At 36.6% G+C, this 14,831-nt stretch overlaps 1 protein-coding gene across 4 annotated transcripts in view; it reads left to right on the forward strand.

Annotated features, from left to right (window-relative positions):
- The window catches only part of Unc13b (unc-13 homolog B), a 208,649-nt gene that overhangs the window by 40,119 nt on the left and 153,699 nt on the right, over nt 1-14,831 (forward strand). For all 4 annotated transcript variants that reach the window (XM_071600727.1, XM_071600728.1, XM_071600729.1 and 1 more), the window contains exon 2: nt 12,289-12,318. In XM_071600727.1, the coding sequence (XP_071456828.1) occupies nt 12,289-12,318 (30 nt within the window). The remainder of the gene's footprint in view (nt 1-12,288; nt 12,319-14,831) is intronic.

Consider the following 14,831-nt stretch of genomic DNA (forward strand, 5'->3'; position numbering starts at 1 on the left):
ATAGCCAGACATGGTGGAGCATGTCTGTAATCCCAGCTACTAGTAAGGCTGAGGCAAGAGGTTAGACATTTTGAGGCCATTCTCATTCAGCAATTTAGCAAGACCCTGTCTAAAAATAAAATAGAATGGGCTGGGAATGCATCTCAGAAGTAGATGCCCCTGGATTCAGTCCCTAGTACAAAAACAAAATAAAACAAAACCACAACAAAACAAAACCCTTCAGGATAAAGCCTTGATCTTTATATTCCTTAGATTGTTTTTTTCCCTAGTTATCTTAGATTTCTCCTCAACACCTGCCATTTTCTATATACACTCTTGCAGTTTAAACCAGTTAGACTTCTAGTGGTTCCTCATATACACAACTTTTTCCTTTACCTCTGAGGATACATGCAAAAATAAAGATGTAAAAATAGCTGTCCTATGTGCATCCTAGCCAGGTGTGGTGGCACACTCCTGTAATTCTAGCTACTCAGGAGGCTGAGGCAGGAGGATTGCAAGTTGGAGGCCAGCCTCAATAATTTGGCAAGATCCTATCTCAAAAAAAAAGGATGGGGATGTAGCCCAGTAGTAAATCACCCCTGGGTTCAATTCCCAGTACCAAAAATCAATCAAACAAACAAAAAAATGTGCATTCTAGTACTATGAAAACCAGCAAAGCCATACAACTTGGTTTCCTATGAATAGCAGAAATTGGGCCCTCAGAGTTAATTTGTTCAGGATCAAATGCAATTTAATAAGCAGGTTCTTTTACTGCTTTAGCTTCAGGAATTTGGACAGTATAGAGCAGAGCCATTTAAGTATTCTGCTTTTCTTTTTATTTTTTTTCTACTTTTGCCCACCAGTCATGTGATTCAGTCTTGTTTATATGATTCACATTTCTCTCCCTTAAGTTAGTTGCTGATTGATTTGGTTTGTCATTATACTTTATATACATCTCATTTTGGCATAGCTTTTCTTTCAAGGATACTTGCTGGGGTGCTAGTATTCTACGGGTTGACTGCCCTTAGGTCTAATTAAAGGAAGACAGGGTGGTGGGGTCATGCTGTAGATATGGGTCCTTAAATACATGAAGAGTTGTATTTGCTTTTTTTCTTAGCTCAGGGCTCATAGTGTGGTATTTATTATAGTAAAGCACCTAGAACTTAATGGGCTCCTTTTTCATCTGAGTAGCAACAGGCTTGGTACAGAGTTTCTGGGTTGCAATATTTTGCTTATATCAGTAAGAATTTGGGCAGGGCCAAGTAGGAGTCAGACTTGTATTCCTACACAGTCTGTGGTTCAACTTGTATAAAATGCCTTTGACCAAGGAATTCCTTTTTTAAAAAATTTTTATTAAACAAAGGTATATCATCATTTTTTTAAGTACCAAACTTTATTTTCCTCCACAAAATAATTAGTTAAAGATACTTTTTGAGCCAGGCACCGTGGTGCAACCCTGTAATCCTAGTCACCTGGGAGGCTAAGGAAGGAGAATCAGAAGTTTGAGGCCAGCCTCCTCAACTTAAGAAGACCCTGTATCAAAGTAAAAAAATAAAAAGGGCTGGCTGTGGATGTAGCTCAGTTGTAGATCATCCCTGGGTTCAATTCCCAGTATCTGGGAATACACACACACACACACACACACACACGCACGCATATATATATATATATATATATATATATATATATATATATATATGATTTAATATATATTAAATATATTCAGGATATATATATATATATATTCCCAGATACTATCTCATGTCCTGAGTTAATATATATTAAATCATATGTATATATAGAGGAATGATTTAATATATATTACAGATGTAAAATATGAAGTTTTATGGAATGATTAATAATAAGTTGTAAAAACTGTGATAAACATAGAAAAATATTTGCTGTATTACTAAGAGGAGAATGATGTTCTTCTTAGACCGAGTATTAAGCTTTGATAGTTCATGAAGGAGGAGAAAGGTGAAGAACATCTTGCTAGCCCATTAGAGCAGCCGAGTCAACTCGGCTGACAGACGTCATAGTGCATTTGTTTTTTGTCAAAATACTTGACAAGTGTAAAAATGTAGTACAATAAAGTATGCAAATTTATAATTCTAACAGTTTTTATATATATTGAACAGGGCAGTGGGATTATATATGATTCCTATGTTTAAAAATGTTAACTTTCAAATAAAAAGGAAATGGTGGTTATTTGATAGACGATATGCTTTTCTTTAATGCTAGATTCTGAAGCAGGAGGGTTAAAAACAAGGCAACTAGTGCTCCAGGTTTTGGAAATTGTCCGATGAGTAGGACAGGCTAGAACAAGGCAGTTATTCCCTGTGCCTGGGGAATGAGGTCACCGGTTGCAGAGTTAGTGCGAATAGGATTATTTCCTATAATCTCAAGGATGCCAGTTGTAGATTTAGTTCTACAGCAAGGTCAGAGAAACTCAGGAGCTGAAGCGAGAGTTTGTTTTTTTGAGAGTTTGGATACAGTGCTAATATATTCTCTTATTTCTCCCTTTACTTATAAGAAGACTGGGGGAAAAATACTCTGCCTGGGCCTTCTCCTTTTAGCCCTGACTGCCAGGGTTTTTGTATGTGCTAGAATCTTCATGAGCCTAAGTGTTATGAAATGACTATTTCCTTATTTTCCTTTACAGATAATAGTGTGAAAGAGGGTGGATTGTGTGCTGGAGCCCCTCCTAGCTTTGAATCTAAAAACACTACTTTTAAATTTTAAATTGTCCCTCTATATTTGCAGGTTCTTCATCTGCAGATTCAATCAACTGTGAATCAGAAATATTTGGAGAAAAAAATTGTGTCTGTGATTCTCTGTACCATAAAAGAAATTTGTGTCTGTGCTGAATATGTAGAGACTTACTCCTTGTCATTATTTCATAAACAATACAATGTAGCAAGTATTTGCATTGTATTAGGTATCATGAGTAATCTAGAGATGATTTAAAGTTTACAGGAGGATGTCTATAGGTTTTATACAACTATTACCTATGCCATAAGAGACTTGAACCGTCTGTGAATTTTGGTATTCTCCCATGTCCTGGAGCCAGTTTCCCATGGATACCGAGGGATAACTATAGTTTTAAGTGAAAAATATTTTACACTAGTACTATTTATGTTTTAAGTACATATTAGTTTTATATGATAATTCTAAATAGGAATAAAGGATATACATTGAAAAGTAAATCTTCTTAGTTATGCCCCTCAATTCTTCACTGAGTGGCATGGACTGAAACAAGATTTTTAGTGTGTATTCTTCTAAATATTTTCCATCTTTGTATCAGCATGTGTGTGGATCTCCATTTCCATTTATGTTTTTTACATTAATATATTTTGGAGATTGTTCTCAGTAGCTACCTATAGATCTGCCTTATTTTTATTGCATAATATTTTAGTATAAATTATTAATAATCTACTTTTTTATTTTTTAAAATACTTTTTAAAAGTTGTTGATGGACCTTTATTTAATTATATGTAGTGCTGAAAATTGAACTCAGTGCCTCACACATGCCAGGCAAGTGCTTTACCACTGAGCCACAACCACAGTCCTAAGAATCTAGTAGAAATAGGTCAAGAGCCTGAATTGCAAACTGATCCATATACTTGGAATAATAGGCATAAAAATTTCAGAGCTAACATCTACTAGGAAACTGAGGAACCTGAGTCTAGCTAGAAGACTTGCACTTTTGCATAGACTTAGACCCTAGGGCGACTAGAGTAATTGACAAGAAATCATTTTCCAAAGCACTGGAAATAAGTTATTAGAAAATATAAGAGAAAAAATATTCCATTCATAGTAACACAGAAGTATAAAATATCTAGAAGAAAGCCACAAGAGATATGAAAACCCTGTGTGATGAAAGCTAGAATATTGTAAACTAGATAACCTGAAAAAACCTTAATAGTACAAAAGATTGGAAATGCTCATCAAATATAATAAACATCCCATTAGGAGTATAGCTAGGACAATCCCCTAAGGGCTAAAATGGAAAAGAATTAACAAACTAGAACAGTAAACTAGAGCTGATGCTTTAGAAAAGTGGAAGATATAGGGGCAGTTGTTGATGGTTTTGTTGTTCCTAGTGGAATAGCCGCCCACCCTCTAACAGCCCAGCTAATTTACACAAGTAGTCATACCTGAATTTGAGTCTTATATTAGCACCTCTGAACTCTGGTAATTTGGGCAAATCTTGTTTAAGTCCCAGCTTCCTCACCTTCAAAACGGGACAACACTGGTTCTCACCTTTTCTGGTGGCTATGAAGGTTAAATTAAATGGATCTAAATTACTAGCTGACATTTTTTTTTTTTTCCTGAGTGTTTACTGTGTTTCATGGCAGTGCTATAAGGAGTGAGTACATAGACTCACTTCTGTTCATAATGCATATGAGGTGAATTTGACTCTACCCTCACTCCAAATCTATACATTGAAGCCTTCATTCCTAAAGTGGTAGTATTTGGAGATAGACCCTTTTGGAGGTAATTAGGTGTTATGGTTTGGAAATGTGGTGTTCTCCAAAAGCTTCTATGTTAATGCAGGAGGTGAATTGATGAGATTATGAGAACTATCATCCAGTCAGTGGATTAATTCACATGATGGATTAATAATTTGAATGAACTACTGGATGGTTAACTATAGGCAAGTAGGTAGTGGTCACTTGAGGTGTCCTTGGGGGAATTATATATTTTGTCCCTAGTTCCTCAGGTTCTCTGTTTCTCTGCTTCTACCTGTCATGAAGTGAGCAGCTTTCTTCTGACACACCCCTCTACCATGATGTTCTTCTGCCTCACTTCAGGCCCATAGCAGTGGAGTCCATTGATCATGCGTTGTGGGCCCCAAATAAACTTTTCCTTCTCTAAGTTGTTCTTGTAGGTTATTTTGGTCCTAGGGACACAAGGCTGACTAACATGTTAGGTTTAGATAAGAGAATAGAGTAGGGTCTTCATGATAGAATTAGTGACCTTATAAGAAGAGATACCAGTGAGCTTGTGTTCTCTTCCCTTCTTACCAAGTGAGTTCACAGCATGAAGCTGGATATCACTGGGGATCAACCAGAGTGACATCTTGATCTGGGATTACCAGCCTCCAGAACTGTGAGAGATAAATTCCTGTGGTTTAAGCTTCTCAGTCTGTGGGTTTTTGTTTTTTGTTTTTGGCAGTGCTGGGGATTGAACCCAGGGCTTTATGCATGTGAGGCAAGAACTCTGCCGACAGAGCTATATCCCCAGTAGTCTGTGGTTTCTTATTATGGCAACCCAAGCTAATACATAAAGTAAGGGAGACATTCTTTTTTATTTTTTTAAACTTTTATTGTATTTATTTATTTTTATATGGTGCTGAGAATCGAATCCAGTGCCTCACATGTGCCGGGCAAGCACTCTACCACTGATCCACAACCAATCCCCAGGAAGACATTCTTAACTCAGAGACATGTGGGTTCTAATGGCTACCTAGGGATAAGAGAGACAAGGTGGTGCATCAGGGAGTGGGAAATGCAGTCCTTATTTCCTTAAAGCAAGAACCCTCAAAGTGAAACCAGAACTATAAAATATTTACAGAGAGATGACCAGGAAGTTTATCCATCTTAGATTGGACTCTGAATAGATTGAGGGAGGTGTCTGAATTAAGAATTCATAACTGTAGCCAGGCATGGTGTCACATACCTGTAATCGTAGAGACTGGGTTGGCTGAGGCAGGAAGATCACAAGTTTGAGGCCAGCCTTAGCAATTTAGCAAGGCCCTAAGTAACTTAGTGAGACCCTGTCTCAAAATAAAAAATAAAAAAGGCTGGGGATGCAGGTCTGTGGTTGAGCACCCTGGGTTCAATCTCCAGTATCATAAACTAAATAAATAAATAAAATAAAAAAAACAAACATGAAAAAGACCAGGCATATTTGAAAAGAACTGTAAAATAATACTTCTAGTAAAAAATTCATTAAAGTTAAAAACTGAGGACCTAACAGATGAGGAGGGTATTATTGAATTCTGAATATAGACTATACAAAGAAAAAAAGATAAAAAAAAATGTAAGAGAGGTTAATGTTAACAGAAATTTTTATTTTTGTGTAGGGGGTAATAAGGAGAATGGAGAGGCAATATTTGAAGATAAATGACCAGACTTTTAAAAATTAACTAGAATAAAAAAACCAATTATTCACAGAGAATGACAGATTGATTTAGTACTTTCTAATAGTAATAATAGAGGTGCTGAGAGAAGTTGCTAGCAAGTAGCTTTTTCCTAGCTAAATTATTAAAAAATGAAACATACATTTTAGACAAAAATATTAGGATGTAAACTTCGGGATGTTAGGAATTTTCATTTTTGTCCTGCTGTATCCCTAATGCCTTGAGCAGTCCTGGCTCATAATAGGCATTTAGTAAATATTTGTTGAATCAGAAAAAATTGAACAGACTCTCACATTGCTTCTAGAAGAGGGGAATTAAAATGAAAAGTAAGGGTTGAGATACAAGAAAGGAAGTTAACTAAAGAAATTGTCAATCGTAGGTTGCTGTAGTTTGAATATATCACCCCCAAAATTCATGTCTTGAAAACTTAATCTCCAATGCAATAGTGTTGAGAAGGGGGCCCTTTAAGAGGCAGAGCCTTCATGAATAGATTAATGTTACTATTACAGGAGTAGGTTCATTATTATGAGGGTAGGTTTGTTATAAAAGTGACTTTGGCTCTTTTTCTCTGATTAGATGTATTTGTGTTAATCACCTTTTCATCTCTGTGATGAAAGTACCTGATGAGAAAACTTAGAGGAGGAAAAGTCTCAGAGGTCTTGGTCCATGGTTGGCCAACTCCATTGCTTTGGGCCTGAGGTGAGACAGAGCATCATGGCAGAGGGGCGTTGCAGAGAAAAGCTGTTTAGCTTGTGGGGGAAGAAGGAGAGAGCCAGGAAGGGGCCAGGGACAAATAATTGTCCCCAAGACCATGCCCTCAGCAACATATTTCCTTCAGTAACACCCCATCTTCTTACAATCACCACCATAGTTTATTCAAATTATGAATCCATCAAATGGATTAATCCACTGATGAGGTTACAGCTTCCACAGTACAATCATTCCACCTCTGAACATTGCAGCATTGTCTAACACATGAGCTTTATGGGAAAACATAACATGTTATGTGATACAAAGTTATTATGACTACAGGAAATTTATCCATGTGCACTGGTTTAGAATTTAACTCCTATGTTAGATGTAGTTCCATCATGGTTTTCTCTATGGGGGAGGATAAAGGGCTGCTGTAGTGCTATGCTACATTCCCACCTTCATCCTATTTAAAAATTTGTTTTGTTTTGAGAAAGGGTCTTGCTAGGTTGTCTGGGCTGTTCTAGAACTTCTGACCCTCCTGCCTTAGCCTGGTATTATAGGTGTGTGCCTCTGTTCCTGCCCCATTCTCTGATGTTTTATTTATTTTTATTTTGGTACTAGGGATTGAACCCAAGGGAGCCACATTCCCATTCCTTTTTATTTTTTATTTTGAGATAAGGTCTCACTAAATTGCTGAGTCTGATCTTGAACTTTGTGATTCTCCTCTTACCTTCCAAGTTGCTGGGATACAGGCCAGCGCAACCCGGCCCAGCCCCTTGATATTTTATTTTTAGTTTTCTTTTTAGTATTCAGGATTGAATCCTGGGGTTCTTTACTACTGAGTTACATCCCCAGCCCTTTTTTTATTTTTTATATTGCAACAGGTTCTGAGTAAGTTGTTTAGGGCCTTGATAAATTGCTGAGGCTGGCCTCAAACTTACTATCCTTCTGCCTCAGCTTCTAGAGTCACTGGGTCTACCATCATGTGTCACCACTCTTGGCCCATTCCCTGATGTTTTAAATTTCAGTTTTCATATTTTTTAATTTTCTGGATTTCCTATTGGTTCTCTTTCATTTTCATTTGTTAATTTTTTTTTGCTTTTTGTTTCATAGTTTCTTGTTCTTTTTTTTTTTTTTTTTTGAGAGAGAGAGAGAGAGAGAGAGAGAGAGAGAGAGAGAATGAATTTTTTTTTGATATTTATTTTTCAGTTTTCGGCGGACACAACATCTTTGTTTGTATGTGGTGCTGAGGATCGAACCCGGTCCGCACGCATGCCAGGCGAGCGCTACCGTTTGAGCCACATCCCCAGCCTTCTTGTTCTTTTTTAAAAGTTTTTTTTTTTTCATTGTAGTTGGAAACAATACCTTTATTTTATTTATGTATTTTTATGTGGTGCTGAGGATCGAACCCAGGGCCTCGTACATGCTAGGTGAGCACTCTACCGCTGAGCCACAATCCTAGCCCTCTTGTTCTTTTTAAAGGATTTTTTTTTCTTTAGTTTGCTGAGAATTCCAAGTGTACTTACTTTAAATTCACTTTCACATTCTGTTATATTAACATTGTTTCTTATTGTTGCTTTTGTTTTTCTTAGCGTTGGTGTTTTCCATTTTTTTAAAATAATTTTATTGATTTTTTAAAAAATAAATGATAGCGGAATGCATTTCAATTCTTATTGCACATATATAGCACAATTTTTCATATCTCTGGTTGTATATAAAGTATGTTGACACCAATTTGTGTCTTCATACATGAACTTTGGATAATGATGTCTATCACATTCCACCATCCTTTTTGTAAAGGTGCATTATGGCAGGAGGCTTTTAAGTAAGAATCTAGTTTTAAATTAGGTCCTCTGGACTTTTGTCTATGATAATGTGAGATGTCACTATGTTCTGGTTCTGGCTGAGATTTTTTGCTTCAACCTGATTCCCAAGGTTGAAGTTCTCCTTCCTATGCAACATTCTTTAAAATTTAAGAAATGTCATTTTCATTGACATCTTTCTTTTTTAAAGGAAAATTTTTATAATAACTTTATTTATCTATTTGTTTTTATGTGGTGCCGAGGATTGAACCCAAGCACTCTATCATTGAGTCACAACTCCAGCCCTTATTGACATCTTTTGCCTGGATTTAGCTCTCTTGCTTAGCTGACATTTGAAGTCTTTTTTTACTTTCATTAGTGTTTTGCTATCTTGGATTCTGTTTTGTTAGCAGTCTTGAAATTTGGTGCCCAGAATTGAATTATTTTGCCTGATGTTTAAATTCCCTAAGCATTACCATCTGGTCTTATCTTTTACCCTTCAGGTTCCATTTCCTTTCCCTCACACTGGTCTCTTTGAGGCACCATGAATACAGAGTATTTAAGCTTCCTTCTTTTAGTTTACTCACTTCCCTGTCTGGAGTGGTCTCCTTCTGCCTTTCTTATCTAGATTCTGACAGTTTTCAAGGCCCATCTCAAAGAGTATTTCTCCATGAAGAATTTCCTAATTACCTTCAGCCTCATTCTTAGAACCCTTGGTTTCCTGGTCTTCACCATTGTTTCTCAGCCTTGGTATTATCAATACTTTTGGTTTGACAGTTCTTTGTTCTGGGAACTATTCTGGACACTGAAGAATTTTTAGCAGCGTCCCTGGTTTCTACCTACTAACTGTCAATAACATCACCTAGGAACTTATTAGGAATAAAGATTCTCAGGGCCCTGAATGCCGCTGAATCAAGAAACAGAGATAGTTGAGCCCTGCACTCTGTGCTTTAATAGCCCTCCGGATGGTTTTGAGGTATGTTGAAGTTTGAGATTCACTTTCTCAGAAGATTGTGTTTCTCTCTCTCTCTCTCTCTCTCTCTTTGGAGGAAAGAACCATTGTTATAATTGTATTGTTGATTAGCATAATGACAAATTTATGCTTGAGGATTAGTTACTAGTTGCAAAACTTAATCTTTTTGAGGTAGTCTTAGCCAGGTATTCAGAGAGATGTGTGCTTTCTGTATTTATGGAAAAGAATAATTGGGAAGAGGATTTGAATTGATATGAAACTTTACAAAGGACATACTTATATTCAGTAAAAACAAATAGATTTTAGCAGTAATTGTTTCCTGAAAATGGAGAGGGCCTTGAAAAACTATTGAATGACCATCTCTTGGAAGTATGAGTGGGCTGGATGTCATTTGCAGTGAAGCTTTTTTTTTTTTTTTTAAAGTTTTGATTTGTAATATAGTACAAGGAGTAGAACCTTTAAGTATCCTTTCCAGGCTTTGTGTCTTGTGTTTTCTTGTTATTCTTTCCCTGCCGCACTTAGCCCTAATCTTAATGGATTTGATATTTGGTGCTTTCTGGAATTTAGCATTATTCCTGCATGGATAGCCTTTGACCTTTCTCAGGAGCTGACATATCCAATCTGTATGTAGGAGTCCTTGTGAAGTTCTCTACTGACTTTTTGGAAATAGCTCTTTGTGATCACTTTGTCAGGAAACTCCTCTTGATATCTGCTTATTCTCAGAAGTTACTTGTCACTCTAGTTTTAAAAAACCCTCACAGCTGGATGTGATGGTGCACACCTGAAATTCCAACTTAGTGAAACTCTGTCTCAAAAATAAAATAAAAAAGGGTTGGGAATGTAGCTCATTGGGAGGTAGGGTACACCTAGGTTTAGTCCGCAGTACCACTCCCCAATCCCCCAAAAGCTATCATCTACATCTGACCGATTATGATCTTGTTTGGGCATGAGTATAATGGAGGGATTTTCTTTTTTTAATTATTTTTTTACTTATATATGACAGCAGAAAGCATTACAGTACTTATTACACATATAGAGCACAATTTTTCGAATCTCTAGTTGTATACAAAGTATATTCACACTAATTCGTGTCTTCATACATGTAGTTTGGATAATATGTCCATCACATTCTACCATCATTTCAACCCTATACCCCCTCCCTTTCTCTCCCACCCTTTTGCCCTATCTAGAGTTTGTCTATTCCTCCCATGTTCCCCCTCCCTACCCCACTATGAATCAGCCTCCTTATATCAGAGAAAACATTCGGCATTTGGTTTTTTTAGAATTGGCTAACTTCACTTGGCATTATCTTCTTTAACTCCATCCATTTACCTGCAAATGGCATGATTTTATTCTCTTATTGCTGAGTAATATTCCATTGTGTATATATGCCACTTTTTTATTATCCATTTATCTATTGAAAGGCATCTAGGTTGGTTCTACAGTTTAGCTATTGTGAATTGTGCTGCTATAAACATTGATGTGGCTGTGTCCCTGTAGTATGCTGTTTTTAAGTTCTTTGGGTATAGAGCAAGGAGAGGGATAGCTGAATCAAATGGTGTTTTCATTCCCAATTTTCCAAGAAATCTCCATACTGCTTTCCATATTGGCTACACCAATTTGCAGTTCCACCAGCAGTGTATGAGTGTACCTTTTCCTCCACATCCTCGCCAACACTTATTGTTGTTTTTATTCATAATAGCTGCCATTCTGACTGGAGGGAGATGAAATCTTAGATAGTTTTGATTTGCATTTCTCTAATTGCTAGCAATGATGAACATTTTTTTCATATATTTGTTGATTGATTGTATATCATCTGAGAAGTGTCTGTTCAGGTCCTTGGCCCATTTATTGATTGGATAATTATTATTATTATTTTTTGGTGTTTAGCTTTTTGAGTTCTTTATATACCCTAGATATTAATGCTCTATCTGATGTGTGAGGGGTAAAGATTTGCTCCCAAGATGTAGGCTCTCTATTCACCTCATAGATTGTTTCTTTTGCTGAGAAGAAACTTTTTAGTTGGAATCTATCCCATTTATTGATTCTTGATTTTTTCCCCCTTTTGGTGGGGCTGGAGATTGAACTCAGGGCCTAATGCATGTTAGACAAGCCCTACCACTGAAATATACCCTAACTCTATTAGGATTCTTTATTTAAGTTATTTATTTATTTATTTTTGGTACTGAGAATTGAACCCAGAGGCATTTTACCACTGAACTGCATGCCCAGTCCTTTTTATTTTTTATTTTGAGACAGTGTCTTGCTAAGTTTCTGAGGGTCTTGCTAAGTTACTGACACTGGCAATGAACTTGAGATCCTCCTGCCTCAGCCTTCTTTGTCACTGGGATTATAGACATGCACCACTGTGTCCAGTCTATAATGAGTTTTAAATAAGAAATATTTGTAACTTAAAGCTTAGAAAGATCTCCAACATGAAACTGATGGCCTGCTATAGGAATAATGTAGCTCTCTCTACCTCTCTGAGGAGACTGAAACAGAGATTTCTGCATTGGGTATGAGATTATATTGTGTGACACTGAACTCTCTTCAATGAAGAACTTCTTTTCTCAAGAATTACACTTGACAATGGAATCCCACCTCTAATATTGGCACGTAGCAGGTGCTCAAGAAATGTTGCTGAGGTAAAAAGAATTTGTAAAATTACTCATAGTATCTTCTTTTTTCTCTTATAGTTAAAAGAGCCAAATTCCAGGGTTCACCAGGTAAGTCCAGCCTTCTATTATTTTGTTCCTTCTCCTTCCATACTTTCTGTGATTTTAAGTGTTCTTTAAAAAAATCATTAATTTTATGTAGTCCATTGGTTAAATTCAATAATTAACTAATTAATTCACTAAAGTAATTCATAACCTTATTAATTAAAATCAGTGCTATTGTAAAACATTAAAGTTGTTTGTATATCTGTGTTTGTCAATAAGTTGCTTTACCTCTTAGTCAACCCAATTCTACTTCTCAAAAGTAATTTTTTTTTTTTGTACCAGGGATTAAACCCAGGGACGCTTAATCATTGAGCCACAGCCCATTTTTTTTTTTTATTTTTAAATTTGAGACAGGGTCTCAGTAAGTTGCTTAGGGCCTTGCTAAGTTGCTGAGGCCGGCCTGGAACCTGTAGTCCTCCTACCCCAGCTTCCTGAACCACTCGGATTACAGGCATGAGCCACCCCACCCCTCCTATTTAGAGATTTTTTTTTGTAATTTCAGACCATTCCTTTGTACACACTGTAGACAGAAATAGATCATATTCCATGTATCTTTGTGCAACATGCTTTGTCCTCCAGCAACATATTGTGAGCATATTTGTGTTTTTCTGTTTCTTTCATTTAAGGTACTATGTAGAATTTTGTTATGTTTTGTACTCTAGGATCTTTATATCTATCTACCTACCTACCTACCTATCTATCTATCTATACACACACACACACCCACACACATATATGTATATATTTAAAATATTTTTAGTTGTAGATGGACATAACAACTTTATTTTTGTATGTGGTGCTGAGGATTGAACCCAGTTCCCCATGCATGCTAGGCAAGTGCTCTACCACTGAGCCACAATCCCAGTTTGTACTCTAGGATCTTGATGGATGAATATTTAAATTGTTTCCAGTGTTTGGCTATTATAAATAATAAATTTTCTTATGTGCTTATCGTTGTCCAGTTCTGCAAATGTAGTTATATGCTAGAGTCTAGAAATAGAATTAATGGGTCAAAGTTGTTTTAGTTTTATTTTGTTTTGGCAGGCTGGCAGTTGAACCCATGACCTTGTATATACTCTTCCACTGAACTACATTCCTAGCCTCCAAAGTTATGTATTTTTTAAAAATTTGGTAGCTGCTGCCAAATTGCTATTCTTAATTTTTTTTTTCTTTCTTTTGGTGCTAGGTATTGAACCTAGGGCCTTGCACATGCTAAGCATACTCTCTAGCACTCAGCTATACCAGTCCTGAAAGTTTTTACTAGATTATGATGAGACCAAAAGTATACAAGCACTTATTTCCCCAAATCCTTTTATCAGCACTAGATAATGTGAAACTTAAATCTTTGTCCATCTGAAGATGAAAAATGCTATCTACTTATTTTAGTATGCAGTTCCTTAATTATAAATGTCAATTTATAAAGACTTACTCTGGTTACTGCTGGGGAGGGGAACTGGGGGTTACTGGAAAAATAATGAACTTGGTTGGGAACCTAGGAAAACCTGACAAACCAGACCTTGTTACAACAGGAACTAAAACAATTTCAGAGCCTACTGTTCTTCCATAGGCTCTTAGGTAGGGCTTCTCTCTTTCTGAGGATCTCCTCTGTTCTTTCTCTGGGCTGGCTTTCTCTGCTTACCCATCTTGCATAAGATCCATAATAGCTGCTACAGTGGAATTTTTATGCCCTTTCTTCCAATTTTTGCACCAACCACCAATTTTCAGTAATTTTCTCCCTTCTATTTAAAATCTTTTGCAAGAGAATCAGATCTGTCTCAGCTCTTGGCCAGCCCATGACTTGGCTGTTCTTTAGTTGTGTCTACCCATGGTCTGATCAATTATGTATAATTTGATGTAGGGGGGTGGAATATAATATCATATGATATATAATGTAGCTCAGAGGCCTAGGCCTCAGTAGAGCCCTTACTTAGCACATGGAAGGCCCTGGGTTCAGTCCCCAGGACCACCAACAAAACAAAACAAAACAAAACAAAACATACAGCTTAGTGGTCTACTGTATTATGTGGGCTTTTATCTTCATGTGTCTTTAGGGAAGAGAGAGAAGGATGTAGGTCAGAGTTCTGAGCTTTATTTCCAGGCCTCTATCTTTGTTTAGAATTCAGTTTATCATCTCAAATTATAGTGTTTCCTTTTATGTGGCTTGTTCTTCAGGCCAAATTGTGTAGATTAAGCTTGAAGCCCTCTTCCTTTATGAGGATTTTGCCTCAGTTTTTATCCCTGTCAATACTCTGCAGCTGTTATCTTTCTACATTTTATCAAATTTACATGTCTTGTGATTCTATTAGATCAGTTCAGTTATTTTCTTCAAACTATAAGTAGTTATAAATTTACTTTAGTACATTCTGATTAGTTCTTCTTTTTTTTTTCTTTTTTGGGTACTGGGGATTGAACCTAGTCCTATTTTATATTTTATTTAGAGACAGGATCTCACTGAGTTGCTTACACCTCGCTTTTGCTGAGACTGGCTTTGAACTCACGATCCTTCTGCCTCAGCCTCC

Source organism: Marmota flaviventris, chromosome 13 (genome assembly GCF_047511675.1).
Source record: "Marmota flaviventris isolate mMarFla1 chromosome 13, mMarFla1.hap1, whole genome shotgun sequence".
Classification (NCBI taxonomy): domain Eukaryota; kingdom Metazoa; phylum Chordata; class Mammalia; order Rodentia; family Sciuridae; genus Marmota; species Marmota flaviventris.